This window comes from Myotis lucifugus, unplaced genomic scaffold, assembly GCF_000147115.1.
Source record: "Myotis lucifugus unplaced genomic scaffold, Myoluc2.0 scaffold_46, whole genome shotgun sequence".
Lineage (NCBI taxonomy): Eukaryota > Metazoa > Chordata > Mammalia > Chiroptera > Vespertilionidae > Myotis > Myotis lucifugus.
This window is the reverse complement of record NW_005871094.1, coordinates 2,377,613-2,390,889: the sequence shown is the minus strand read 5'-3', so window position 1 is coordinate 2,390,889 and position 13,277 is coordinate 2,377,613. Positions and strand designations below refer to the sequence as shown.

Here is a 13,277-nt window from a genome sequence, read left to right as displayed (position 1 = left end):
GAGAGGAAGGGGGGAGGAGGAGGAGAGGAGGGGGGGAGAAGAGGAGGAGTGAGGAGGAGGAGGAGGAAGTGACAGCTGCCTCTCCCTGGCAGGCTCCCTTTCCCCGCTTTCTGTTAACTACCTCCTCCTGAGCTTCGCTTCTCTGGGCTCATGTTACAGTCCCCCAGCCTCCACCTCTCCCTCGCTCTTCCCTCGATTCCCTTTTCTCTCTTGGTGTCACCGCTTCGTCGGTGGAGTTAGAGCAGCCACAGGTGTGGTTGTTCTAACCTGAGTCTCACAGAGCATTGAGAGAGGGGAGGGAGGAATGGATGCTGGTGATATGCCCAAGGCCACAGCGACAGAACAGCGATGGGAACCCAGACGGTCTGACTCCAAGGTCCATGTCTTAGCCGCCAGGTCCCTATGTGACAGCTGCCTTCCTGGGACTCACGAGACCAAACAGTTCCCTTCCTTCCTTTTTAATCCTCAGTCAAGGATGTTTAGAGAGGAAGAGAGAGTGAGAGACATTGATTGGTTGCCTCCCATAATCACCCTATAGGACAGTGATGGCGAACCTTTTGAGCTCGGCGTGTCAGCATTTTGAAAAACCCTAACTTAACTCTGGTGCCGTGTCACATAATTTTTTGATATTTGCAACCATAGTAAAACGAAGACTTATATTTTTGATATTTATTTTATATATTTAAATGCCATTTAACAAAGAAAAATCAACCAAAAAAATGAGTTCATAGGTTCGCCATCACTGCTATAGGATATCGAACCCAAAACCTAAGTATATGCCCAGACCTGGAATCACACGGGCCAAGGTAAAAGATAGAATTTTGATAGATGATAGATAATAGGTCAAGAGATATCCAGCCAACCATAGATACGTAAAAATGAGTAACAGGCAAAATTCCTTGTCCTTATAGAGCTCCCATTCTCCTGGGGAGGGAAGGACAGTAAGTACAACATTTAGAACGTGGGATGGTGCCATGCTATGAAGAGCAGGAAGGGGTGGGGCAGTGCCGGGGACTTCGGAGGGGCTGGTGCGGTTTAAAAAGCCAACCAGGATGGCCTGACTGAGGGAGGCGAGGGAGGGAAGTATATTCAATGGAAGAGCATTCCAGGCAGGGGGAATGGCAAGCACAAAAGCCCCGAGCTTGGCCCAAATTTTTGGAAAATACGGAAGAAGGGGTTGTAGCAGAAGCTGGGGGTTGGGGGGTCAGAAGATGAGACGAGGTCAGAGAGCTGACATGGCAGTAACAGCACGAGGTGTCCCGTTCCTGCCAATGTTGCCCATGAACAGAGGGCACCCTTGGTAAGCCGAGTCCCCCTTGGTAGAAAGGTCCAGGCATACACCTGCCTACCAGGTGGAGCGTGCTGTTCTGGAGGAGGAACTCAAGTGTGCCGGCGTCCAGTCCCCACCCCGTGGAGAGGGAGCGCTGACGGGAGGGGACATTCTCCATGGGGACCCGCGGTCCTCTCTGCTGGGCACACTGCGAGGCTTCACTGAGCTGTAAGGAACATAATAGCTGGCACTGCTGGTGGGTACGGTCCTCTGGGTCGCTGTGTAGGCATGCTGTGAGGCTGGCCTCAGGCATTATCTGTGGCCAAGACATGCAGGTGAGGAGGCAGGTAAATGGTGGGAAACTAAACCAAGCTCTAAATCAAGTCTGATTACTCAATAGCCTCACCCATCTGGCAGGAAGAATGAATTTTTTCTAAAAAAAATACACAGAAGAATCTATTTTTTTTGGTTGGGGGGGGGGTTCCTTTTGTATAAGACAGTGGTTCTCAACCTTCCTAATGCCACGACCCTTTCATACAGTTCCTCATGTTGTGGTGACCCCCAACCATAAAATTATTTTCGTTGCTACATCATAACTGTAATTTTGTTACTGTTAAGAATCGTAATGTAAATATCTGATATGCAGGATGTATTTTCATTGTTACAAATTGAACATAATTAAAGCATAGTGATTAATCACAAAAACAATATGTAATTATATATGTGTTTTCCGATGGTCTTAGGTGACCCCTGTGAAAGGGTCATTCGACCACCAAAGGGGTCGTGAACCACAGGTTGAGAACCGCTGGTCTAAGATAAAGTAGAGGAGAAGGGAGTTTACTAGGAAACTCAAATATTGGCATAAGCTGAAAAGGTAATATGAGAGCCTTTAGAGCAGTGACAAGTTAGAAATGATAACTGAGTGCATGACCGCTGTTTATTAAGTTATGCAATAGCCGCGTGTAAGAAAAGGGCACAGCGTATGCTCGGGAGGCAGACATTGGCCCTAGAAACCCGCTAAGAAAAAGGCAGACACAATGGGTTGTTTGTAAAGTTCATTTTGATTCTGTGACTGGAGAGAGCAAGCGGCACGCGGAATCTTAAATAAACCAGCAAGGGTTCCCGCTGACAGGTTCTTCCTGCTCCCAGCCCTGAGAGTGCTCCTCCCAGCCCCGGGCACCTCCGTGGCAGTTCCTACTCACACAGGCCGGGCCTGCACGCTGCCTGCTGGCGCCCTGCACCGGGGCTGGGCAGCCTGGGGCTGTTACTTAGTGTGATGGACAGCCAGAGGGGTTTTCAATGCCATTTCTGCCAGAATTGTAATCCTCCCTCAGACACAGCCTCATGAACATCTCACTCTTTTAATATGAAACTGCCAAGAATAGGATGTGAAGTGTGTGTCTCAGTCACCATCCCGTCAGCATGAACATTTTAGAAATGCTTAAATGAAAAACAACAACAGACAACCTGCCTCAGCTGAATAGGCTGAGAATCTTTGCCTTCTGCTTCCCAAACTGGGACTCACAAGTAACAATGGTCAAGTCGGAACACACTGATGTGGAGTCTCAATCTGTGTCTTGGCCCAGGGGCCCTGGTGCAGCAAAGGGTTGTGCTTTAGTGTAACAATGACGACGGCAAAGGGCTAGCAGCCTTTATTTATAAAGGGGCTCATACGGGCTGAGAAGCAAAACCAAAACTCGAAATGATAATAAGAAAAAGACACACAGAGGAACTGAGAGCACGTCACGAGAAAAAACTATAGGTCATCAAACGACACTTGGAAAATGTGGAGCTTGACTCATGAAAGAGAAACGGTGACGATGCTATGTCACTGGTCATTATCAAAGATGAAAAGACTGGAGAATGCCCAACACTGGGGGCGATGAGAGAATCAGCATTCTCCCAGCTGCTGGTGGAAGGTGTCCACGGAAGAAGTGTTCAAATCTGTAGAGAATTTTATCAGTCTATTTGAGCCAAAGTGACTATCTATGCCAGAAAACAAGATCTCAAATGCTCCAGAGAATGGCAGTTTTGCAGTGTATTTTATACATTAGAATCAAAGGAGGAGACGTAAAAAGGGACATAAAATCCATTGGTGGTAGATTAAGGAGGCAGGTGGGAGAGAGCAAAGCAGGAAAATCCCTGGTTTTGGATAAAAGACAAAATGGAGAAACACACATTTCTTTTCCATTGGCGGGTACAGGTTCGCTAATAATTAACATTTCCCGCACACACAGCTGGCATGCAAGGAGCAAGCTAAGAAGGGATGCTGTGGCCTTGTGCTCTGGTGTGGGCGTGTGCCTTCGAGGGGCCTGGAAAAGGGAATCCCTCTGACATTGGGAAGGTCATCCTAGATGCATAAGAACAGAGTTCACCTGAGGTAAAGATTGACTCGCTAAGGAAGCTGTAGGCCTGGAAGTGATTGGCTGCATGACCTGCCGCGCTAGGAATTTGTGACCAGGCCATCCTGTGAGGCTACTTTGGGTCACAGAGCTTGTCAGGCCTGCCAGGTGCCTCCAGCCCAAGCTTGTCAGGTGTATTGCATAGTCCAGTTTTTGTTCACAAAGGATAAATTGATCCACAAATATATTCACCAAAACATTATAATATTACAAAGTAATGTTATAAAACATAATCTATAAAAACTTTAAATGTTCAACTGCTATGCAGTCATTCGAAATATCATGTAGGGGACATTTCTAGTGATGTAAGGAAATATTCATGCTATAAAGATATTTACAAAGGGAGACATAAACAGATGTACTTAATGTAAACTCAACTCTGCAAAACAGCGTTCCAGAAGGAAATGTGTTGTTAAAAGTGGTCATTTCTACGCCCTGAGGTTATGGATCAGACTTCCACATTTCTAGTCATCTACCATCAGCAAGTATGTACTTTATTTAAAACGGAAAACAATTCACCTAAAAATGGCAACAATGATTCAGCAGCCTCCCCTTTGCCCTCTGAAGGAAGCACCCGCTTATCATTAAAGGGAATTAAAAGGCTCATAGTTGTGAGAGCGTGATAACTATGATTACATGATTCTTAAAAGCCAAAACAAACAAACAACAGGGTAGGCTCCTAGGACAGTCGAGGAGAAGGGTGCCATGGGGTTTCCCAACCAAATGTCCATCGACTGTGAAAGGTTTAGAAAAGGAAGCCAGGATGAGCCTCCAACCTCTCTGTCCACAAGCTCCCGAAGTCTGTCCATATTTCCAAGAGGAAGCGTGTAGGGCCATCCCAGCACGGTGTTGAGTGTGTGTGACATAGAACACGGCCCCTCCCCTCAAGGTGTCTTGTTAAGATAGGTGCATATTAAGATATGTACGTGAAAGGACAAAGCGAGTTCCTCCTGTGTATCAGCACCATGCTGGGGAGAACATGGAAGACAGAGGAAAGTCGTCCCTGGGAGAGATCACAGCATACGTTCTAGCTCTGGGCTGGCTCAGAGTGGCTAGGATAGTCCCGGGAAGCTGGGGGAATTTGTAGGGTTTAGAGCAGCGGTTCTCAACCTGTGGGTCGCGACCCCTTTGGGGGTTGAACGACCCTTTCACAGGGGTCACCATCGGAAAACACATATAAATTACATATTGTTTTTGTGATTAATCACTATGCTTTAATTATGTTCAATTTGTAACAATGAAATTGGGGGTCACCACAACATGAGGAACTGTATGAAAGGGTCTCGGCATTAGGAAGGTTGAGAACCACTGGTTTAGAGGAACAGAAAACAGGGCGGAACTTTAGGAGTTGGGCAGACGGGAAGGAGGACAGCCTGAGAGACGCTGGATTAAGCAAAGCAAGAGTGGAAGACCCAAGGGAGCAGGGCCTCACTAGAGAATTCCAAGTCCAAGTTCTAAGTCAGGCCTGACGGTGGAGACCCAGGCCCCCGAGCTGGGACTCAACTCCTCACACATGGGGAGGCCAGAAGAATAAAGGGAACCAGAGACCCTGCACCTTCTCCACACAATCTGGGGCTGCTTAGCTTTTATTTTGTTTCACTCTATTGAAAACTCCAAAAGGTCAGATGCGAGAAAAACAGGAAGTCAGAAACAAAGGGCTGGAGGAGCTGCTGGGAGGCGGCTGACAGTCTCCTCCCGAGAAGTCCCATGATCTTTCTCGAGGGAGCCGTGTTTTCAAGAAGTTTAATGGTGACTTCTTTGGAACCCAAATGTAACAGACTCGATATAGGAGAAATAAGGAGCATTTATACAAAGGCAAGTCCCAGCCTGTTGGTTTCTGGACACGGGAGGCAAGTCAAACCTTACTTCCTGCAGCACAATGACAGAAATCGGGGTTCCAGGCCTAGAAATCTACTTTCCACCATGAAAGGCCTACCGTCACCAAACATGCAGACAGAGGCTTATGCAAGCATGTGTTAAATATGCAAAATATGTCCCGCTGGGAATTTCTCCCCGATGGGCCCTAACTGGCTAAAACTCCTATTATCTCAATCTGATAAAGTATGGACTAAAGACACCATTTTCATTCCTGATAAATCTGTAGCAGGCGCCATAGCTGCAGGACTCTCCCAACCACCTTCAAACGGGGCCTCCAGCTTCTCGGATTCACCAATTCAGGCCTCCAGGAACGGAGGATCAGTGGCTGCAGGGGCAGCTCCCCGGGCTCCGCTGAGCTGGCCCTCACCCCCAGCTCAGAGCTCCCGGCCCAGCTCGCAGGTGCCATGGGCAGAAGACCGTGGTCAGGTGGTGGCAGCATGGAGGCGAGCCTTCCCTGTGTGATTAGGTTTAGGTTCCCGTCCTAACAGGCACCTGCCTCACCCCCAGGCAATATCCCTGAGTCTCTGCCTGGGAGTCACTGATAAATCTTTATTCTCATTATTTGCATTCACTCAGGTCCTTTGAATGGAGCCACCTGCCAGACTGCATGTTTGTGCCCTCCCCGCCCCCATATGTTGAAACCTGATCTCCATCGTGATACTAGGTGGAGCCTTAGGGAGAAGATTAGGTCATGAGGGTGGAGCCCTCAGGAACGGGATTGTTATAAAAAGGCCCCAGAGAGCTAGCTCCCTTGCCCTTCACCGAGGACCAGGAAGTGGGCTGCACCAGACTCGGAGTCTGCAGGCACCTGTGCTTGGACATCCAGCCTCCAGAACTGTGAGGAATAAGTTTCTATGGCATTTCTGTTACAGCAGCCGAAGGGACTAAGATGCCGCCTCTCCCTCTGCCTGTCCCACATCCTGTCCCTTCAGACTGTTCTTTTCCATTTGCTCCTTCAGCTCTTGCAGAGCAGATGTGGGGTGTGGTCAGGACCCTCCAGTCCACTCTAGTAGAGGGACTACTCCCGAGGGTCCCTTCAGAAGTTCATCTCCAGGCCTGTGTCTCGGGGCCTCTCCCCAGGGCCACCAGTGGCCACCGCTCACTTCACTGCTGAATGCCACTTGGCTCTCCTGGCTGGGGGACCGACAGGATTCTGGCTTCAGCATCCTGTCTCGCCTGGCGTCCAGCACTGGTTCCTGGGCACTTCACTGTGTGAAGGGCTGTTCTGTCCCGTATTGGAAAAATTACATACAGAGGGCAGACTATTTTAGATGCCGATTGGGAAAAGTTCTACTGATTTAAAATGTAGTGAAAGGATTTTTTCAAAAATGGTGGGGAGGGTTAGGCAAGTTTTTTGTCAGTTTGGCAATATGCAATAAAACCACTAAAAAGGATTCTCCCCTTGACACAATAATTGCACTGTTACATAGTTAGCACTTACCTTGACTATCAATTATAAAGGTGAAAAATGAAAACTATTTGTCCAATAATAGTGTAATGGGTAAATCTGTGACATGAACTACCATACAGCCATTGACTATGTTTTTGAAGAATATTAAACAGCTTTGAAAAATGTGTCTAATATTCAGTAAGAAAAGCATTATGCTTAATGGTATGATTATTTACAAATACTGAATATTGGTTAACAGTGGTTCTATCGTATGTGGTGGGAAAAAGGTTGTTTTTATATATTTTCCTTTTAAATATTTTTCAAGATTTCAAAAAAATAATCAACGTATATTAGTGTTGTCAGGAAAAAAAATACTGTAGTTGTTCTAAAATGATGTGATTTCCTCACCAGGCGGCATCTCGTCTTGGCCCAGGAACGTGTTGCCGGAGCAGACAGGGACTCTGGTGGTCCTCACCCGCTCAGCCAGGAGCAGCAGAGCTGCGAGAACACCAGCGCCTGCCCCAACCCCAGTTCTGAGGTAACTGGCTTGCGGCCCAGTGATGGTCATCCTTACAGCTCCCTTCTGGTCCTAGGGGGTCGCCAGGACCCTTAGCTTCTGCCTCTTCCTTCAAGCCCCAGTAACAGCCTTGCCCCTCGCCCTGGGCAAGGGGTCTGAGAAACCTCACAGGTGTCTTCAGGGGCTTGTGGTGTGCACGCTGCATGTCTGAGGCACGCAGAGCTGCCTGGAGAGCCTGTCCTGGCGACAAGTCACCTCACATTCCTTGGAGGCGGTGGAGTGGGAGAGGGTGGGAGTTTGCCACAGGTTTTTATGGAATTCCAGAAGGGAGAGCATGAGCTTGTGAAGAAACTGGGAGAAAGGGAGAGCTGGACACTCACTGATGTGACTTCCCTCAGGTTCCCAGGAGGGTGGCCCTGCCGAGAACAAAAGATGAGCCTCCCCAGACCCAGGCGGGGCGACCAGCTGCTGTTCCTGGGCATCGTGGTCCTCGTGGTCCTGGCCATCTTCCTGCTGTTCTACGCTCTCCTCTGGAAGGCGGGTGACCTCATCAACCTGCCCAACCTGAGAATCGGCTTCTACAACTTCTGCCTGTGGAACGAGAGCGCGAGCTGCCTGCAGTGCCACCAGTTCCCTGAGCTGGAGGCCCTGGGGCTGCCTCAGGGCGCCCTGGCCCTGGCCAGGCTCGGCGTGTACGGGGCCCTGGTGCTCACCCTCTTTGTCCCGCTGCCTCTGCTCCTGGCCCGCTGCAACAGGAGCGAGGGCGAGTGGCATCTGGCTGTGTGCTTCCTGGCGATGGCCTCCATGCTGCTGGCCGGGGGCCTGGGCCTCTTCCTCACCTACACCTGGAAGTGGGTCACGCCCTCCCTCCTGGGGCCTGGATTCCTAGCTCTGGCCGCTGCCCAGGCCTTGCTGGTCCTCTTGCTGATGACCACAGTCATGTTCCCCCAAAGGGCAGATGACAAGAGCAAGCTGGAGAGCTGCTAGCCCTGTCCAGAGGCTCCCAGGCTGCTTGAAGGAGGCTCAGACAGGCGCCAGAGGCCTCGTGGGCTGGTGTTTTCGCAGCCACCCTGCTTCATAGCTAATACTGATCTCAAGCTTGAGCAGATGGCCCCACTGAGGAAGGGGCACCGGCATAAAGGAGGCCGGGGCTGTGAGGGTGACGGCCCTGGGCTTCTTAGTGTTGGCTTGTCTGCCTTTGGGACTGCTAACACCACGTAGCTCCTTGTCATGAGAATTCCTGTTTCACTGACTGATCTGAGCAAACCATTCTTCATTCTCAGGATGGTGGCCAGAGAAGGGTTCCTGTCCCAGGGCCAGATTTCCAGGATGATCGGCCAAAGGCCAAACTGAGACCCAGGGAAGGTTCATGGCGACAGACGGGGAACACTGAGAGCACCTGTGTCCCCGGGGCCCTGGTTAGCAAGCTTCCCCCTTTCCCACCCTCCCCATGACACCACTCCCAAAGGCACAGGGGATCTCAGAGGGAGTCCCTCAACTTCCCCTGGGCTGCTGGCTCCAAGCCGGACAGCAGGGGATGAGGTGGCACGCCATTCCTAACATGGGACCTGGGCGTCCGAGAGCACAGCATGCCGAATCCGGGGGGCGGGGAGGGTGAACAGGACTGAATGGTTCCACAAACGCTGCGTCCCTTCACTGCTCAAGCTAGACCTAGAAAGGATACAAGCACCACTTGTGCAGGGGGAATTTACTTTTCAGCACTGTATATTGAAAAACTGTATAACCATGGTTGCCTCACTCTGCCTGCCAAAAGCCACACTGACTCCAGAGGCAATGTGGACTCGGCCCTGACCTCTTGCCCTTAGCGTCCACTTTGGGAGCCTGTCCCACTCGCACTTTCAGAGTGGCCAGGGATCAAAGCCAAGGCCGCCAAGTAGAAGGAAGGGGGCAGCTCGGGAGAGGAGGCCTGTCTGATGGGTAGAAGGCTTGGACCAAAGGTACCCCGGGAGCGCTAAGCTCCCAGACAGAGCAGAGCACTGTGGGCAAAATGTCTTCAGGGCTAAGAGGGCGGCTCAGGGATTGCCTGGCTGCCTGTGAGGGAAACTGTAAATTGGGCTTCCTCCTCACGGAGAGATGGTGCTGCCTAAACTGGACAATTCTGGTGTATTTAGCAGCCATACTTTGTTTGAAAGTTATTAAATTGATTCTTTGGTGCCAATAAGTCTGACACTGTGACCTCATTTTCCCTGGAGCCTGGTCACTGAATACACAGACATGGGGACTGCAGACCCCTGTGCCGGGGAGGACAATGCAGAGAGGAATTCTGATGGCAGTTCATTCGGATCCCTCACTTCCCAAGGCCGAGTGTCAGGGCTTCTGGCTCCACCCAGGGGTATGGAGCTGGGAGCAGTCCCCAGGCAGAGCCAAAGCCCAGCGTCCGGTAGCTGTTGCGGCCGTAGCGTCCTGGGAACCTGTCCCTTAGCTGAAGAATATCTCCCTGACGTACTTGAACGCATCCTCATCTTCCTCAGGGCTGCTGCTGCAGGCAGGCTCCAAGCCTGCAGGCCCCTGCGGCCGCCCCAGGCCTGGGGGGAGGGCGGCTTCCCCACTGTCCTCACCCTCACTTGTCTCGGGAGAAGCCGGCCCCTCCGAGCAGGTGGGGGACAGCTCTGGCTCAGCAGTGCCTGCCAGGGGCCGCTGCTCCAAGGCCTTTTCCTGTTGTCGGTTCTGTGAAGAAAGACCAGACGAAACGTGTAAATTTATTTCCCTAACCTGTCAGTGGTGGAGACCATGTCCAGAAGCAACTGCGAAGCCAGCATTGACCAGGTCGGGCATGGCTCCCAAATCAGTGGCCGCTCCACCTCCTTCACCCCACTGCTGCCCACCCTCCACCTCTCAGAGCTCTGGGAGAAACCAAGACCAACTCGGAGAGAAGTGGGCAGAGGCCTGAGGAATACCAAAGTAGAAAAGAAAATAAATACATCGAAAAAACTTGTCTGGGAAGGCAGGTGACAATGGAAGGAGCACAGGATACAAAAGGAGTGTGGGCCTACACTCTGTCACTTACAGGCTATGCAACTTAGGGAAAGTCCCTGCCTCTCAATTTCTTCATCTGTAAAACGGGAATAACAGTATCTGAAATAACATATCACCAGATTATGGCAAAGATTAAATGAGATAGTGATAGATAAAAATACCTGGTCAGCCCTAGCCGGTTGCTCAATGGTCAGACCATTGGCCCACAGACTGAAGGGTCTCGGATGTGAGTCCAGTCAAGGGCACATACTGAGGTTGCAGGCTCGATTCTGGCCCTGGTCAGGGCATATGGAAGAGGCAACCAATCACTGTGTCTCTCTCACATTGATGTTTCTCTCTCTGTCTCTCCCCCTCTTCCACTCTCTCTAAAATCAATGGGGGGAAATATCCTTGAGTGAGGATTAACAAAAAAATAAAAATGCCTGGTCTATCATACAGAACCACCCAACTCTATGGTGGTATGATTATTATTAGCTTTAGGAAGACAGGAGACCTCAGTGCTGTTCTGCCAGGAGTCAACTTGCCCACCTGAGAACACTAGCAGGTCAAGACTTCTGGTTCCCTCTGCTTCACCCCACACAGTCACCCACACAGGGTGCTCTCCCTGCCCAGCCACCCCTCCCCAGGCATCTGGCCCCAAACACGTGGCTGGTGCACAGCTCACAGCGGGGGAGCACGGCCTGAGAGATTCATGAGACAAGGGACAAGTGGAAGGAGGGCGGACACGCAAGAGGGCTCCCCACGGCTGTTTCAGTCGGTAAAGAGTTTGTGGTTAAAAGAGCAAGAACAGCCAAAGGTTGTGGCTCGGTTGAGTTTCATCCCATGCACTGAAAGGTGGCTGGTTTGATTCCCCGTCAGGGGACATGCCCGGGTTGCGGGCTCAGTTCCCAATAGGGGGTGTACAGGAGGCAGCCAATTAATGTTTCTCATCAATGTTTCTATCTCTCCCTCTTCCCTCCTCTCTCTGAAATAAATACATATTTTTTTAAAAAGACACAGCTGACTTTACCTCAATCAGGACCCCCAGAGCAACATCGACAAGTTCGGCTTCACTCATGCAGTACACAGTCCTCACTGCGGGGAGTCTGAAAGAAAGGCACGATGCTACAGATGGGGCAGACGGCTCCCCAGTCTCTCAAGGAGGAAGGAGAGCTGCATCCCTGGGCCTTCCGCCGGGGATGAGAGCACCAGCTTCCTCAGGGCATCAACCGGCTTCCTCATTCTTGGGACCAGTGACTGGCAGAGGGGGGTCTTGGAGGCAACAGTGGGGGCTTCCCAACTCTGCCAACGCCCCCAGGGATTTACAAATAAGGCTTGATGGCTACTCCTGAGAGCCAAACGGACACACACATACCTGTGAGCTGATCACACGGACCACCAGGCCAAGACCCACCTGACACCTAACTGAACGCATGAACACAGTATGGAAAGGCTGTGCAGTCAGAGAGGGAGGCTGGTCAGGTAAGAAACCTTATAAAAGGAAGGGCAGAGGGGCAGCACTGAGCACCCGGGACCGTCAGGAGCGTTCAGGGACCTCTCCTCCCTGGCGGCCTCACGACCCCACAGTTGGCATCATCCCACCGGCTCACCCACAGCCTCTGATCCGGGCTGACACAGGGGCTTGCTGCTCCTGTCCCAGGAGGTCTGCCCACAGGGAGGCTGATGGCCTGGCCCACTCATCTTGCCCACCTGATGGTCACACTTATTGTTGCAAATGAAGAGAAGGGCATTTTAGCCACCTGGTGTTTGACAGCTTGGCTGATGCGTGTGACCCGAGAAGGGGGCCACTATCTGGGAGTTGCAGATTCACCAAGAGGCAGAGGCGTCTGCCTGGGTGGACACAGCTCACTCAGCCTCCTGCACGCAGCCCGTGCACCTCCTAAGAGCTGGAGACGACTGAAACCCCGCCCACCTCACGGATCTGCCAACACTGCATGACCCAGGCTCCAAGGTGTCCCACCTGGCTGCAGCCGCCGGCACCGCGGCCATCCTCCTCCGCTTCCTCTTCGGGGTCTTCACCGGCCACATTCTCTCCTCAGGCCCCTGGGCTGTCATCCAGGAGGGAAGGACCCTCTTCTTATCCCCAGAATGTAAGGCTGCCATCTCTCTTGTCGCTGATGAAGAGTCAGGGCCCTCCCTTACGGACTCGCTTTTCTTATCCAGGACAGCAAATCCCACCTTCTCATCACACCAGGAATTAACTGTAGGCCTGTTTGTCCTCAAATGGGAGTCAAGCTTTGATTCCTACAAAGAACAAAGCCCAGTGAATTCTAATATGCTCACAGGCGACCCGGATGGTGAGCAGGGCCCAAGACTCAGGCCACTCACAGGGCAGCCAGGGAGGTGTGGTGGGCAGGCTGCTGGGAGGGCCTCCCACCCCGAGTCCCCACACCCCACACCAGCAGGCCCAACAGAAATGCCCCCGGCAGCCTCGGCTCTAAGCCGATGAACATGAAGAGGGATGAACACCCTCCTAGGAGGAAGGAAGAAAGGAGGTGCCCCCACTCCATGCCGCCCCAGGTGCCCCGTCTATCCTACCCCTAAAGTATCTCCCAATGACCTCTCTGGGCTTCTCACTCCCTCCATCTTGGGGTGCTGACAAGAAACCCTGAGGCCATTTGACGCACAATAAGGTTTCCTTGGCCAACAACCCCTCCCTCCATCCGAAGATTCTTCTGTCCATGTAACCAGCGGGGCTCAGGGACTACAGCGCCGGCCTCGGAGGGAGGTCCCGAAGGGCCACCAGCCCTCCGCTCACTCGGCCTCCGCTGCCTCCGAGGCCCCCATCCCACCCCGCAACTCCCGGTGACCCCAAGGCGCAGG

At 51.8% G+C, this 13,277-nt stretch overlaps 2 protein-coding genes across 5 annotated transcripts in view; one reads left to right on the top strand and one right to left on the bottom strand.

Moving 5' to 3' along the window:
* Positions 1-12,421, top strand: part of TMEM140 (transmembrane protein 140) — an 18,677-nt gene extending 6,256 nt beyond the window's left edge. The window contains exons 1-3 of one of the 3 annotated variants that reach the window (XM_006088325.3): positions 6,335-6,387; positions 7,352-7,478; positions 7,856-9,639. In XM_006088325.3, coding sequence (XP_006088387.1) covers positions 7,890-8,444 — 555 coding nt within the window. In that variant the 5' untranslated portion in view covers positions 6,335-6,387; positions 7,352-7,478; positions 7,856-7,889 and the 3' untranslated portion in view covers positions 8,445-9,639. Of the gene's footprint in view, positions 1-6,334; positions 6,388-7,351; positions 7,479-7,855; positions 9,640-11,447 lie in introns of those variants that run through there. The other 2 variants (XR_002829145.1, XM_006088324.3) reach the window with 2 other exon arrangements.
* Positions 9,601-13,277, bottom strand: part of CUNH7orf49 (chromosome unknown C7orf49 homolog) — a 4,867-nt gene continuing 1,190 nt past the window's right edge. For both annotated transcript variants that reach the window (XM_023753511.1, XM_023753510.1), the window contains exons 2-4: positions 12,415-12,698; positions 11,464-11,539; positions 9,601-10,145 (exon numbers count right to left, since the gene is read on the bottom strand). In XM_023753511.1, coding sequence (XP_023609279.1) covers positions 9,897-10,145; positions 11,464-11,539; positions 12,415-12,557 — 468 coding nt within the window. In that variant the 5' untranslated portion in view covers positions 12,558-12,698 and the 3' untranslated portion in view covers positions 9,601-9,896. The remainder of the gene's footprint in view (positions 10,146-11,463; positions 11,540-12,414; positions 12,699-13,277) is intronic.